A 16,360-nucleotide genomic window follows, 5' to 3' on the forward strand; every position below is an offset into this window, starting at 1 on the left:
AAAGAGTCTCAAAACACAGGACTAGCCAGATATCCCTCCGGGAAGGACCCAGCCAAGGGGCAGCTCCTGTAAGGAAATCACCAAAATATCATGTTAGGTGGCCTTATAAGTCAATGTTATGAATTGGAACTTGGAAACACCAAGCCCAGGTATGTTTCCCAGGGGGCAATGCACCTAGGGTTTCACTGCATTGAGCGCTATCACTAGCAGCCGGCAGTGTTATCGTTTGGCTGGTCTCCCTGAGATCAGTGATTTGTTTCTCTTACAGCTCCACAAACGGCACCTGACACCTGATGTACTAATCAGAAGAACATAGCTTCCAATAACGGGGAGTCAGCACAGGTGACCCCCACCATGAAGCCGCTTTAGGTAATGACCACCCAGTCGTTTACAGGACACTGATGCAGCCAGTCCAAAAAGGAAGCTCTTCAAGGTCAAAAGAATATGATGAACGATTTCAGGTTAAGGATAAACATAAGGATCTCGTTACTCGTTAAAAATCGCTTTGCCTAAAAGGACCCCAACCCTTCCACTATACATAATTGGGCTTATAAGAACAATTACTAGAGAGTAGTGCCGAGCAGAGAGGCCGAACTGTTTGGGAGGCGGGATCCGTTTCATGTCCGCTTAGATCCCGCCTCTGACTGCCTGAGCGGACCTGAGATGTACCGTCTCGGGCCGACGTCAGACACCAGGAAGCGGGGACCGGAGCGCCGAGATGCGGGACCCGCTGCTGGATCCAGGGAGGTGAGTGGACGTCGTTTCCCTCAGCCACCTCCTCCCCGGTCCCAGGAAAAAAATGCCCCCCCCCCTCTGGAGTACCCCTTTAGACTGACTGTAACTATATACAAAACAGATACAGTGATGAAGTCATTGTGCCCATCGTGCACCATGCATGGTCCACAATTATGGACGCTGTGTCAGTACAGTAGTGCGAAGATTTAAATGGTCCCATAGCTCCCAGCTTCTTATGAATTATCCATAGTTCATTATGTTGCACATCGTCCAAGAGCAGTACATGTATATGCCCCTTAAAGAGGTTATCCAGTGCTACAAAAACATGGTCACTTTCTTTCAGAGACAACATGACTCTTGTCTCCAGTTCATGTGCGGTTTGCAATTGAGCTCCATTCACTTCAATGGAACTGAGCAGCAAAACCTGCACCCAAGCTGGAGACAAGAGTGGTGCTGTCTATGGAAGTAAGTGGCCATGTCTTTGTAGCGCTGGTTAACCCCTTTAAGGGGGACAGCAGGAAGTACAGTAGGTGACAAGTTCTCTTTAAAATGAAGATGAAAACGTGTTTGCGGATTACCTGTGGGAATAGACGCTTCTTGCAGCACTCAGATAGGACAGGCTTACGCTGCAGCCATGATGCAAGGATTCAAACAGCTAAAGAAACAGACAAACAAATCAATGTAAAATTCAGCTGGAACCATTCCTAATGTGATCATTCAGCCCATACTTACACAGTCTAGAGGACAGTCAGTTCCGGAAAGGTTAAGATGACAAAGGGAGGTGCAGTGAGTAAGGAAACTGAAGACATTCTGGAAAAAAATTAAAAAAAACTTTATTTGGTCGTTTGGCTGACATTTTCTCAACCTGTTTGTGTTGAGGATTTTTGGGACTGTCTTGTGTCGTGTTTGCAGTGTCCCAGAGCAGGTATCCTTGTATGTGTATATGCTCTGGGCTGAAGGTTGCTTTCTACTCCTTTACCACTTGGTGTCTCACTTCCCTGTACGTATTACACAGCTGAAGGTAACACAAGGGTTAAAGTGTTGTTATTGCCCAATCCTTAGACTGGCTACCACACTGGCCTATCACATACTCAGGTCTTGTCCTTTCCAGAAGTTACCTCACCAATGGGAGACAAGTTCCGGACTACAAAACTTCACATAGATTCAGAATAGTCAGTATGGAGAGAGCGTACAGGAAGTGTTCCTACTGAAGTTTACTCCAGGGCCTGGCCCAAAGGCCAGGTCCCCTAACAGGGACTCTATGCTACAGTGATTATTCCCCAGTGTTTCTACAAAGCTTAGCTATGCAGTGCTAAAGCCAAAAGGTGAGATAACTTGTCTACGTCAGGGTTGACAATCCTTACTAGTCAGGACGTTCCAGAGAAGTTGTGGGTTTGTCTGCAGTGGTGCAAAGTGCGACGAAAGCTGAAGTACTCCACTGATCTTTACTCAGCCAACTGGAGGAACCTAGAGTGGCTAGCATCGTCCAGTTATGCAAGCCCGGGACTTAAGCTACCATACCTGGAGTTCTTCTATCAAGATTGACAGGTACCTTTAATTTCAAAGAATTTATATTAGCAATAATAAATGATAACTCACAGCGGACTCTTCTGTGGCAAAAATGCCAGGGTTGCCAGACAGGTCAAGATGGCAAAGAAATTTACTACATAAGCCATTTAAGGTAAGGGACTGGAATAAACTGCTGACACCTAGAAAGAAAGGTAAATATGAATCATAAATGCTGATAGATACTCATAGAGAACTGTTATATATGCCAGCCCCCTCCACGTTTTGAAAGGTTTACTTCACAAGAAGCAAGCTACGGGGACTGGCATCCTGGATGAGCCCTTTAAAGGGGATAGCCAGAAGTAGAGAAAAAATTTTTAACAGCACCACACTTGTCCTCAGGTTATTTGTGGTATTACAACTCGGCTCTATTCATGAGCTGCAATGCCACACAAAAACTCAAGACAAAGATTTAAAACTCCAAATTTTACGGATTAAAAAAAAACAAAAAACTTTTGATTACCTTTTGCTGTTACTGATATTCTTGCAAGGCTAAGATGTTGTAAAACTTGCTGACGTTTTTCTAAATGTTGGCTCATCGCTGTAACACCTTATGGAAAAAAAAATATAAATACATGCAAATTTAAAGGGGTATTCTACGCAATTCCACATCATTTTTGATATGTTGCTGCCCAGGATGAGACTAAGAATTCTTTCCATACTTGTTTTTATCTATTCAGTCTCTTTCCCCTAGTTCTGAGCTGCTGATTTCTTCTGAAGACACAAAAATCTGTGTGTGAGCTCTTCTCTCTGTCTCCCCCTCCTCCCTTCGGAGACAGCCGATGTAAACAAGTCCCTGGCAGGCTTTATCTGCAACATTGTAGCTTCTTTGTAATTCTGGGAGGGATATTCTGAGGTTAAGTTGCTGATGATCTCACTGTGATTATCCTTCCCATCATTAGAAGAAGTTAATATGTTATAAATGCAATAATATACAAAATAGGGGTGTAGCTTTGGTCCTCCTGGAGTATCCCGGATGGTATGTTATTTAATCTATTTATAATGGGTGGATAGGGAAGGGATCCCCTCACTGAATTAATTATACTTTTATGCTATATAGTCAAGGAGGCGGGGCCAAACTGCTCAAGAGCCACAGTCTATTATGCCTCCTTGCTCACATGCAGCACACACACACACACACACACATTGATCTACCTCTATCTTCTATGTGATTTCCAGAAAGATTGATGGTATGGAGCATAGTGTTCACATTGCTATCAAGTGCCTGAGCCATCCTGATGGCAAATTCACTGTAGAAAAGAAATAAATATAAATATATAGAAAGACAAGGACAAGATGGTTTCCTATAAGGCCACATTCACACATACCGCTAACCAAATACTTTATTCATGGGTTAAAAAAAAACCTGTGCAGTCACTGAACTATACAGTCCTGCCCGTAATATACATGTGAAGCATGAGTAGGGTAGAACATGAAAGGAATGATGGAGATGGACCATATTCTCACCATTTTAGGCCACAGTTTTCCAAAACTAGTTCTTCCATTTTCTTGGATCTTCCTAATACATATAAAATTTGCTTAAAAATCTCTGGTTTCTGAAAAATAGTATGAAGAGTAAGGACTGTCACTATATATATATATATATATATATATATATATATATATATTTATTTATTTATTTATTTATTTACATTAAGCAACATAGCCTCTCTGCTGCCACCAATGGCTGTGTCTGGATCTTTCAAATCAATTGGTGCCAGAAAGTTGTAATTGACTTCTATTAACAAAATCTCCAGTCTTCCAGTACTTATCACCTGCTGTATATCCTGCAGGAAGTGGTATATTCTTTCCAGTCTGACACCACAGAAAACACCACTTTCTGCAGGACATACAGCAGAGGATAAGTACTGGAAGACTGGAGATTTTGTTAATGGACGTCAAGTACAACTTTCTGGCAACAATTAATTTGAAATATATATATATATATTATTTTTTTTTGCTGGAGTACCCCTTTAAGATGTATTGATAAAATACTACCACGCAATAGGCAAAAACACATATATACACACATATACAGTATACCCATATATATATATATATATATACACAATCCATACACACACAAATATATACACTTACACACGCACACACACATACATACACACATATATATATATACATATACATACACACACACATATATACACTTACACACACACACATACATACATACATACATATACATATATGCACTTACACACGCACACACATACATACATACACATATATGCACTTACACACGCACACACATACATACATACATACATATATATGCACTTACACACATACTTACACAAACATATACACACTTACACACACATACACACACACACATATATATATATATATATATACACACCCATATATACACTTATTCATGCACACACATACATACACATGCACATACTTGCGCACACATATACACACACATACATACACACGCACACATACACACACACATATATACACTTACACACACACACACATACATGCACTTACACACGCACACACATACATACATACATACATACACATATATGCACTTACACACATACTTACACAAACATATATACACTTACACACACACACATATATATATATACACACCCATATATACACTTATTCATGCACACACATACATACACATACTTGCGCACACATATACACACACATACATACACACGCACACACATACATACACACGCACACATATACACACACATGCACATACTTGCGCACACATATACACACACATACATACACACGCACACATATACACACACATGCACATACTTGCGCACACATATACACACATATACATACACACGCACACATATACACACACATGCACATACTTGCGCACACATATACACACACATACATACACATGCACACATATACACACACATGCACATACTTGCGCACACATATGCACACACATGCACATACTTGCGCACACATATACACACATATACATACACACGCACACATATACACACACATGCACATACTTGCGCACACATATACACACACATACATACACATGCACACATATACACACACATGCACATACTTGCGCACACATATGCACACATGCACACACACACTCCCACAACAAAATAAAAAGGACAACTTACCAAACGGAAATCATTGCAATGAAATTTGGTGAACCATTGGTTGAATGACAATGAAGCTACAACCAGCGCAACATCACTACAAGTAAGAAAGTTATATTAGACATATACAGCCATGACAGCCTTTATATTACACATAGTGAATATTACATGTATACTTCTTACCCGGCATCCAAGTGAATGAAATCTAATAAACTGAACTCTTTGGATCCTTGGCTGTGATATATGTTATCGATGTCCTACAAAAAATCCACAAAAAATATGTGTGAAGTCATCAAACGCTGCATAACAAAACGCTAACATTAACATAAAGGAGAAATTGCAAGCTTGAAAAGTGAGTGAAAAAGTTCCAAATAATAACCCCCAACAAACAAAATAAATAAATAAAAATTAATAAACTGGCTATGTAACTTTATTGCTGGGTGAGCAGTGCAGGAGCTGCTCTGTTATTCCCTGCTGTTGCCTGTAGCAATATGGGCAGCAGCAGAGAATAGCAGAGCTGTGTCAGTACTGTGCACACACCTTCTCCTGATCCTGCACTGGATAAATGCCATACCTGACACTCTATCTCTGGCATATAACATCCAGGATTGGCATCTTTACAGCTATAGAAGAGCAGGCAGCTGATTTGTACAGATTCTGAATAGCATTGTGCACTTAGGATTGGGAGAAGGGGGTCACCTGTTCAGCTTATGTTGTCTACTAGAAAGACAAGAATTAGTTGAGGGGTTAAATTAAATCTTTTTCTTCCAAATCCAATGGTTTCAGAAAGTTATATAGATTTGTAATTTACTTCTATTTAAAAAATCTCCAGTTTTCCAGAACTTATCAGCTGCTGTATGTCCTGCAGGAAGTGGTGTATTCTTTCCAGTCTGACACACTGCTCTCTGCTGCCACCTCTGTCCATGTCAGGAACTGTCCAGAGCAGGAGAGGTTTTCTCTGCACAGTTCCTGACATGGACAGAGGTGGCAGCAGAGAGCACTGTGTCAGACTGGAAAGAATACACCACTTCCTGCAGGACGTACATCAGCTGATAAGTACTGGGAGACTGGACATTTTTAAATAGATGTAAATTACAAATCTGTATAACTTTGTGAAACCAGTTGATGTGAAAGAAAAATATTTTTGTCGAAGTACCCCTTTAAAGCCTGCTATTGCCTTGCTCCCCCAAAGCTGTAGATTGCTTGGCACATAATTCTGCTTCATCAGTCAATCACAGATGTTGGGGGAGTTTGAGAATAACATCTGTCTGTATTGGATTGTGGGAGTCTCCAGCATTTCTCATTGCTTTTCCCAGCAGTGCTGCAATTTGAATTACAGTTCCAATACTGACACCTAGTGGTTGACCACATGAAGTGCAGCCTGACAAATCGTAAGGCGTTAATTGGTGCACAATGCACTAAAAAAATATAAACAGATATGTACCCCCCTGGGCCCGAAAGCGAATAATCTGCCCCTTCTGCAACTTTTATAAATTGCCCTTCCTATCCATCACAGCAATAAGGGATATGTGAGCAGATGGCCTATCACAGCTTATATACCCACCTACATGCTGCCAAGGTAGTGATAATAATGGGATCCCATTATGTATATTGCAACCCACTACATAGCAGAAGGTGAAATCCAATACAACAATCCATGACCCCATACAATATAAAGGCCATATTGTGGATTTGCAGTTTTTTTCCTGTTTAGTAACCTGTGCTCACGGATCATTTATGCACAATTCTATAACTGAAGCTCGACACACATATATACCATTAGTGAGCATGCAGCACATATAGAAATGTATATATATATATATATAGTGGTGCCTTGGATTACGAGCATAATTCGTTCCAGGACCGCGCTTGTAATCCAAATCCACTCTTAAACCAAAGCAAATTTTCCCATAAGAAATCACTGATATGCAAACAATTGGTTCCACACCCCAAAAATAATGATTTATTATTCTGAGTAACATGTAGAACAGATGAAACAAACAATGAGAAACAGCTGAATATGTGATATATAAGTTACGGTACAGTATAGCAATCAGCATGTGGTGTATAATGTATAGTAACTGCATAACCCTGATAACACCGCAGCAGTTTGTAGATACAGGATGGAGATGCAGATCCCCATAAAGCAGTAGTGTAGTACAACAGGCTAGAATAGAGAAGCAGGGCTGCTGTCAGAGGTCTGTGTGGTCACATGACAGCAATGAGGAAGAGGGGGGGGGCTCAGCATGGACCAATCAGGAAGTGAGAATCACAGAGCTGTGCAGGAGGACAGTGATAGAAACTTTTCTTTGCAGCAGTGTGAATGGCTGAGTGTGAGTGCAGGCACTAGAGACGAGCGAACCTCGAGCATGCTCGAGTCCATCCGACCCAATCATTCGGCATTTGATTAGCGGTGGCTGCTGAAGTTGGATAAAGCTCTAAGGTTGTCTGGAAAACATGGATACAGCCAATGACTATATCCATGATTTCCACATAGCCTTAGGGCTTTATCCAACTTCAGCAGCCACCGCTAATCAAATGCCGAAAGTTCGGGTTCGGATGGACTCCAGCATGCTTCAGGTTCTCTCATCTCTAGCAGGCACATTATAGCAGCAGTGTGTACAGCTGAGTGTGAGTGCAGGCACATTATAGCAGCAGTGTGTATAGCTGAGTGTGAGTGCAGGTACATTATAGCAGCAGTGTGTATAGCTGAGTGTGAGTGCAGGCACATTATAGCAGCAGTGTGTATAGCTGAGTGTGAGTGCAGGCACATTATAGCATTAAATTACCTCCACAGTCCTGTACCCTGATGTCATCCCCAGCCTGAAGTGGATCTGCTATGATTTGGAAGGTGAGGGAGACTTCCTGGGTTAAAGTGACACGGGCCCCCCCCCCCCTTTTTTGCATTATGACTTCTCTACACAGGTGTAATGGGTAAATTTAGCAGTTTTCATACCCTAGTTTATATCATACGTCATGGTGCTTTTTCCAGTAAAAGTGATCTTTTATCATCTGCTGATTGTACTATCACGGGCCACAACGCCACCATGACGTAATTGCCGCATACGCCATGCCCCCTCATCGGGATTGGGATGGGCCAACCTAGAGGGGGTGGGGCCTAGACCTTTAGGACGGCCTGCCACCTCTGTCCATGTCAGAAACTGTCCAGAGAAGTACCAAATCCCCGTAAAAAAAACTCTCCTATTCTCCAGACTGGAAAGAATACCCCAATTCCTGCAGGACATACAGCAGCTGATAAGTACTGGAACAGTTTTTAATAAAAGTAAATCACAAAGCTTTGTCACTTTCTCGCACCAAGAAAAAATGTTTTGGTGAACTATCCCTTTAAGTCGTGTAGTGTTCAGAACTGACCTTGGGTATAAAAATGGTTATCCACAAACTGAGTCATGATACAAAGTAAAAATAAACCTACCCACTGTATCTCTTCTCGTACAATGAAGCCGTTGTAATCACATAATGCAGCATACGTCTCTGAGAATCCTCCTGTCACCAAAAAATAAAAGATACAATAGACAGTAATCATAAGGAAATGAATTTCTAGATCTCAATATCAGAATGCTGTACATTAGAATATGGTACCTTAGAATGCTGTATATTAGAATGTCACACATTAGAATGCTGTATATTAGAATGCTGTATATTAGAATGTCACACATTAGAATGCTGTATATTAGAATATGGTACCTTAGAATGCTGTATATTAGAATGTCACACATTAGAATGCTGTATATTAGAATGTCACATATTAGGCCTTATTCACACGTTCCGTAATTTACGGATCCGTATTTCCGGATCCGAGTTAGTGCACATTGAAGTCTATTGGGCTATTCACACGATCAGTAGCAGAAATGGATGAAAATCAATCCGTAAAAAAAAAAGGACATGTCCTAGTGCGGACCGGGTGCGGACCCATTTTTTTTTGCGGATCCTCTCATTGAAATCAATTGGTTACGGATTGTTTACGGATTGTAACATGTTGGCATCCGTATTTCCGCAAAAAAATCCGGATGAAGTGCATTGAAAAGCAATGAGTAGTAAAAAAATGGAATTACGGAAATACGGATGGAATACGGATGGAATACGGATGGAATATGGATGGAATACGGATGTCCAATCCGCAATTTCTCACGGGTTGCTTCAGGACCAGAAAAAAATACTGAACGTGTGCATAAGGCCTTAGAATGCTGTATATTAGAATGCTGTATATTAGAATGTCACACATTAGAATGCTGTATATAAGAATGTCACACATTAGAATGCTGTATATTAGAATGCTGTATATTAGAGCATGGTACATTAGAATGCTGTATATTAGAATGCTGTACACTAAAATGCTGTATATTAGAATGCTGTATATTAGAATGCTGTATATAAGAATGTCACACATTAGAATGCTGTATATTAGAATGCTGTATATAAGAATTTCATACATTAGAATGCTATACATTAGAATGTCATACATTAGAATGCTGTATATAAGAATGCCATACATTAGAATGCTGTATATTAGAATGCTGTTTATAAGAATGCTATACATTAGAATGCTGTATATTAGAATGCTGTACATTGGAATATGGTACATTAGAATGCTGTATATTAGAATGCTGTACATCGGAATATGGTACATTAGAATGCTGTATATTAGAATGCTGTACATTGGAATATGGTACATTAGAATGCTGTACATAAGAACGCTGTACATTACAATGCCATACATTAGAATGCTGTATATTAGAATATGGTACATTAGAATGCTGTACATTACAATGCCATACATTACAATGCCATACATTAGAATGCTGTATATTAGAATATGGTACATTAGAATGCTGTACATTAGAATGCTGTACATTACAATGCCATACATTAGAATGCCATACATTAGAATGCTGTATATTAGAATGCCATACATTAGAATGCTGTACATTAGAATTAAGGATGGTCTGAACCTGCCGAAGTTTGGGTTCGTATGAACCCGAGCGCTCAGCATCAGATTCCCGCTGTCTGGCCGCTCCGTGCAGCGGGTGGATACAGCGGGAGGACCGCCTGGAAAACTGGGATACAGCCTCTGGCTATGGCTGTATCCCAGTTTTCCAGGCGTTCCTCCCGCTGTATCCACCCTCTCCACGGAGCGGGCAGACAGCGGGAATCATTGCAGAGAGTTCGGGTTCGTACGAACCCGAACCTTGGCAGGTTCGAACCATCCCTAATTAGAATGCCATACATTAGAATGCTGTATATTAGAATGCCATACTTTTTTTGTTTTTTTTTGTTCCGTGTCCGGGCTGGAGGGGGGGGGGGGGGGAGGAGGGGTATATATTATGTGCTGTGATCTTATGTTATTATTATTTATGGTATGGGTTGTTGGTAGTCTGATTCTTTTTTGTGATAAAATAAAGACAATTAAAAATAAAAAAAAAAGAATGCCATACATTAGAATGCTGTATATTAGAATGCCATACATTAGAATGCTGTATATTAGAATGCCATACATTAGAATGCTGTATATTAGAATGCCATACATTAGAATGCTGTATATTAGAATGCCATACATTAGAATGCTGTATATTAGAATGCCATACATTAGAATGCTGTATATTAGAACAGTACATTAGAATGCTGCTCAGTAGAAAATTCGATATTCGATAATTGTACACTAGAATGCCGTATACAAGAATGGTGTACATTAGTATTGCTGTACATTAGTATTGCTGTACATTAGAGTGCTGTATATTAGAGTGCTGTATATTAGAATGCTGTAGCCAGAACTGAACTAACCAAGGCCGGTTTCACACTAGTGTATTTTTTAAATCTGCATTATGGCGACAATCCCATCCTGACTACGGATCTTCAGACCCTTATTATAGATCACTATGATCCTGACAGTTCGGGTCATTCAGCCGGCGGTCGGGCCTGGATTTGTGACTGTAATATGTGTCTGACTGTATTTTACTACACACAACCTTATTCTCCTGCAGCCTCATCTACCGGAAATAGTCATACCTGAGCCTCACCAATGGCTTAAAGGAAACCTGCTGTCACTTTCTCATTTCCTGAACCATGAGTCATCCCCGCCTTATGTCATAGATCTCTCTGTGGTGTGAGCCCCCGGTGATGTTGTGTCGGAGGATTGGTATATGGTACTGTGTGACGACACTCCCGCGGTGGTTGGTTGAACACAACCGGACCTTTTATTCTAGGAGGCCGGTTGTACCCTGTGGTCAGTGTCCTGCTGGCCTGCTAGGTCCCTTAGTGAAATCACGGAAGGCCAGGGTGTTGTAGTGACCCTCCGGACTATCGGATCCGCCACCCACAGAAAGGGGAAGTGTCCCAAGGTTGCGGTGTATATGCTGTGTCAGTGTAGGATGACGAATCACAGAGTCTCTTTACCATAAATAAACTTGTTTTTACTTGAAAGGTATTTGTGTGCAGCAAGTTATACAGCTTTAGGCTATGTTCACACTATGTAAAAGTACAGCCGTTGTTGCCATCGGCGGAGGGGAACATAGCCTATTGTTCTATGGGATCCCGGCCGGAGCGTATACACATCTTATACGCTCCGGCCAGGATCCCGTGCGGCGCCGCAAAGAACTGACATGTCAGTTTTCTGTGGCCGAAATTCAGTGAATTGCAGCCGTAGTAAACCCTGTCAGTTCACACAATGAAGCGAGCGGCACCGGCCGCTCGCTTCATTGTGTGCTATGGGAGGTTCTGATGCGGGGGCGGGCGCGCGCTGATGCGCCTGCATCAGAAAACTACGGCCATGAAGATCATCCAGCCAGTACTGCAGTACCGGCCGGGATGATCTGTTCAGAGACCGGCCGTTCCGTGACCCGGTCGGGGTCACGGAACGGCCGGTCTGATACGTAGTGTGAACATAGCCTTACTTTAACAGTATACGTTTCCCTTGATAAAGCACTTGAAAATACACTTGATAACACTTGTAGACGAACACTTGACAATACAACAACCAGATCTGCGATAGGAATGTGGTGGAGCGTGTTTGAGACATACAAAGAATCAGAGGAGCAGAGAGGAGGATGTTGTGACCCTTTGGGTCTTCGCACCACGTTATGCCCACTAGATTTGGAGGACCTATCCTAGAGGGTGACACAGGCCCCAGACCTTGTTACCTGGGATGAGCGAAATGCTTAGGATTTCCTGCTGACAACTGCGCTGCGAGATAGAGTTCATAGGCTTATTGCAACTTTGCTCTATCCAGATGAGTTCCTAGCTTGCTGCTGTCTGTGGATACTGTCCTGCTCTGTGACTCTCCTAGTTCACAGCGTTGGTTGGGGTTGTTTCTGACTTGTCCTCTCCTGTGAGGGTTTAAAACTGCATAGTGTTGTGTAGCGTTACTAAGTGGAAACTGTTAGCTGTGTCCTGTCTTGCTTCCTACCCATACAGGGATCCAGCTAAGACTGACTTAAGTAGGGGACCTGGCAGAGGGCCAGGGCCCAAGAAGAACCACTGTAGAGAGCTGTCTAGTATGCGTCCTTACTCTACAACATGAAAGAGCTATGCACCTCCTCTACCCATGTGACTTCCTTCCTCAGCGTATCTAAAGTGCGCTGTGAGTGGGTGAAGAGTGCAAAAGAAGAAGCAAAGAGGGAGATGATGGGAGAGAAGAACAGATTCCTATAGGTTCACAGATCAATGTGACACACAAACAGACAATAACCCTTTACACACTACAGCTGCGCAGCATCTGAATACATACATCTAATACAGCGACATCTAGTGGCAAAACTCTATCATTGCCTTCGTCACCACCTTTACAAGTACAGGCTTTCTCGAAGGGTGTAACCAATAGTAACACCCATGGTGGGACACCACATCTCCCTATACCCAAACATGGCAGCATCTATCAGTCAAGGCCTGTGGGCAGGGAGAAAGCACCGGGGACTGCAGATATAGCTCCAAGTGCCACAGCCCAGAGAAACCGGCAAAGTACAATATGCAGGATCAAGATACATATAACATACATGTAGTCAGCCTTCTGCTATGGCATATGATAAGCTGCTGACATGGTACTGATCACATTTATTCTCCTGAGAAGAATAGACATTATAACAATCCTTACCACAAGTTCCTAGGTCACTTGTAAAATCTTCCAGGTGATCGGTAATCCCTGTGTAATGGTTGTGGAGGTCTGGATTCTTCCTTATTAGTTTTCTAAGAATAAAAACCAAATTTAAGTACTGTATGGGATCATTTACATCTGGTTTCACAAAGTTATATAGATTTGTAGTTTACTTCTATTTAAAAATCTCCAGTCTTCCAGTACTTATTAGCTGCTGTATGTCCTGCAGGAAGTGAGGTATTCTTTTCAGTCTGGCACAGTGCTCTCTGCTGCCACCTCTGTCCATGTCAGGAACTGTCCAGAGCAGGCGAGGTTTTATTTATGGGGAATTACTGATTGGCAGTTATCTATTCATGCTGTGTATAGGCAGCAAATGTCAATCAGCAGCTAGAGGGCGGGAGGAGGGGTGGAGCAAGAATCCTATTCTCCTGCATATTAGGAGAACGGCTGAACAGAATGATGGAAGTAATACACCAATCTGTTCAGCATTTCTGTCACTAGTTTATGTTGTGCTCATGTGCGGAATAAACCTAGTGACAGATTCCTTTTAAGATTGAAAACTGCATCCTTCCCCTTTCAAACCTGCTACCAATCCCATGATGCATCAGCACAGCATCACATGGGCAGCAAGAGCCAGCACCATCTCTGCAAACGTTTTTTTTAGGCGATACTCACTCGGGAGATGAATCCGGGAATATTTTTTTTAAGGCAGCGGTAACACAAATCACCACTTGCTCAAGGTCCTCCACAGACATAAACTGGAAAGGATAAAGTGAGGTTTCCGTCTCCAACACGACCTGTTAAACCAAAGATCTGTGAGAAACAAGACCTCTGTAATAGAATACACAGCTACTTTATAGCAAAAACAGCGCCACCCCTGTCCTGCAGATTGTGTGTGGTATTACACGTGAGCTTCATTCACGGCAATGGAACTGAGCTGCAATACCACACCCAGACTGTGGATAATAGTGGCGCTGTTTCCGGCCATGTTTTTCTAGGCCCTTTAATTCTGGAACACATAAATCGAGAAATCGAGCACTCACCAGTTTAAGATCTTGAATATCGATGTCGCTAATTTCTAAGTAGCTGAATGTATTTTCCACCTAAATACGAAGCGAAACGTGTGAATATTGATCCACATAACATAATGACGTGAACAGGTAAGACTAGTATCGTCGGTCAGATAAGTGTTGAGACCACCGGTAACTAGAGTGGGGAGAGTCGCTCAGCTGGGTGCTTCTCTCTCTCCTCACTGCAGGAGAAGCGTCTTAGCTCACCTTCAGTGGGAGTGTGTGATACAGCAGGAACGCTCTGCAGGAAGTCAGTACCTGCGGATGACATCAGATTATACTATATTATGTTATATAAACACTACATACATCAGTAGGCTACACTATAATGTGGCCAGAGCGTCTCTGACAGGTCAAAGGTTACGATCCATCGTGGTCTGAGTGTTCCTGTTATAGATGGAAGAAGCGCTTGACTGGATGCTTCTCTCTCTGGCTCCTTCTGATCGCCGTCTCACCGTAAGAGATGAGCTCCATTATAATAGTGTGTTTACACAGACAGATTTATCTGACAGGATTGGATTTGAAAAGAAGAGAAATCTCAGTCTTTCCTTTCTTTGTTTATAGTCTATTTCTTGCTTTGGCTTCAATAAACTGTCAGATAAATCTGTATGTGTAAAGCGAGCGCTGATCTCCTATATAGGCGCTTGCTTACTGAGCCCATATACTGCTGGATAATCGGGCAGCAAGGGCTGCATGGACATCGTTAACGATGTCCGTGCAGTCCTTATAAAAAAATTAACTCCTACATGCCTGTCCACGCTCCCTGACGTCCTGCTAGCTTCGGCCCGCTCCTGGCACAGGCCGCTCAGCCAATGACTGATGATTTTAGGTCCAGATCTAAAGAAACAATGAGCCGATGATTGTTTGATCAGCAGATCATTGTCTCTATTACATGGAGCGATAATCGTCCTGATTATCTATAAACAGAGACCAGGTCATAAAGGAAAGACTGAGATTTCTCCTCTTTCCAAATCCATTCCTGGCTTTGGCTTCACATCTTTGGCAGATGATCTGTGAGATAATCATTCTGTGTAAATGGACCCTAATAGGGCCCTAAGGGTCCATTTACATAGAAAGATTATCTGCCAAAGATTTGAAGCCAAAGCCAGAAACAGACTATAAACAGAGATCAGGTCATAAAGGTAAACCTGAGATTTCTCCTCTTTTCAAATCCATTTCTGGCTTTGGCTTCAAATCTTTGGCAGATAATCTTTCTGTGTAAATGGACCCTTATGGTGCGTTTACACAGAGATTTATCTGACAGATTTTGGAAGCCAAAGCCAGGAATAGATATCTCAATCTTTCCTTCATGACCTGTTCCCTGTTTATAGTCCATTCCTGGCTTTGGCTTCAAAAATCTGTCAGATAAATCTCTCTGTGTAAACGCACCATTAGTCTTCAAGACAGACATCACAGCTGTATCGATATATCAGAGGGGGTCCTAACACCCAGACCCCAATTTATAAAATGTTTGACATAGGAAATCGCAGAGAGCCAGGGAGAGAAGCACTCAGTCCTAGGCTTCACCCACAACATCTAGCGATCATAGGGGAGGAGTCTAAAGACTGCGACCAATCAGACGTTTGCAATCTGAAATGTTTGGAATTTAGAACCTTTTGCCCTCTATATTCCTCTTATTCATTCTGGATGACGACGCATTCATACATACCAGGGCCAAGTCTCTGAACTGGGATTTCATTTTCAGCTGAACGGGTTTTATCAGCATCACTTCTCTGGGATATAAGAAA

General features: G+C 42.0%; 1 protein-coding gene across 1 annotated transcript in view; it reads right to left on the reverse strand.

The window, feature by feature from the left end:
• Window positions 1-16,360, reverse strand: part of LOC138789475 (F-actin-uncapping protein LRRC16A-like) — a 32,586-nt gene extending 16,226 nt beyond the window's left edge. Inside the window, exons 1-14 of the mRNA XM_069968137.1 lie at window positions 16,282-16,360; window positions 14,820-14,870; window positions 14,586-14,645; window positions 14,218-14,339; window positions 13,543-13,634; window positions 8,872-8,942; window positions 5,622-5,695; window positions 5,460-5,535; window positions 3,769-3,857; window positions 3,457-3,551; window positions 2,765-2,851; window positions 2,335-2,444; window positions 1,468-1,545; window positions 1,314-1,390 (exon numbers count right to left, since the gene is read on the reverse strand). Coding sequence (XP_069824238.1) covers window positions 1,314-1,390; window positions 1,468-1,545; window positions 2,335-2,444; window positions 2,765-2,851; window positions 3,457-3,551; window positions 3,769-3,857; window positions 5,460-5,535; window positions 5,622-5,695; window positions 8,872-8,942; window positions 13,543-13,634; window positions 14,218-14,339; window positions 14,586-14,645; window positions 14,820-14,870; window positions 16,282-16,338 — 1,139 coding nt within the window. The 5' untranslated portion in view covers window positions 16,339-16,360. The remainder of the gene's footprint in view (window positions 1-1,313; window positions 1,391-1,467; window positions 1,546-2,334; window positions 2,445-2,764; window positions 2,852-3,456; window positions 3,552-3,768; window positions 3,858-5,459; window positions 5,536-5,621; window positions 5,696-8,871; window positions 8,943-13,542; window positions 13,635-14,217; window positions 14,340-14,585; window positions 14,646-14,819; window positions 14,871-16,281) is intronic.

This window comes from Dendropsophus ebraccatus, chromosome 4 (assembly GCF_027789765.1).
Source record: "Dendropsophus ebraccatus isolate aDenEbr1 chromosome 4, aDenEbr1.pat, whole genome shotgun sequence".
NCBI classification, from domain to species: Eukaryota; Metazoa; Chordata; class Amphibia; order Anura; family Hylidae; genus Dendropsophus; species Dendropsophus ebraccatus.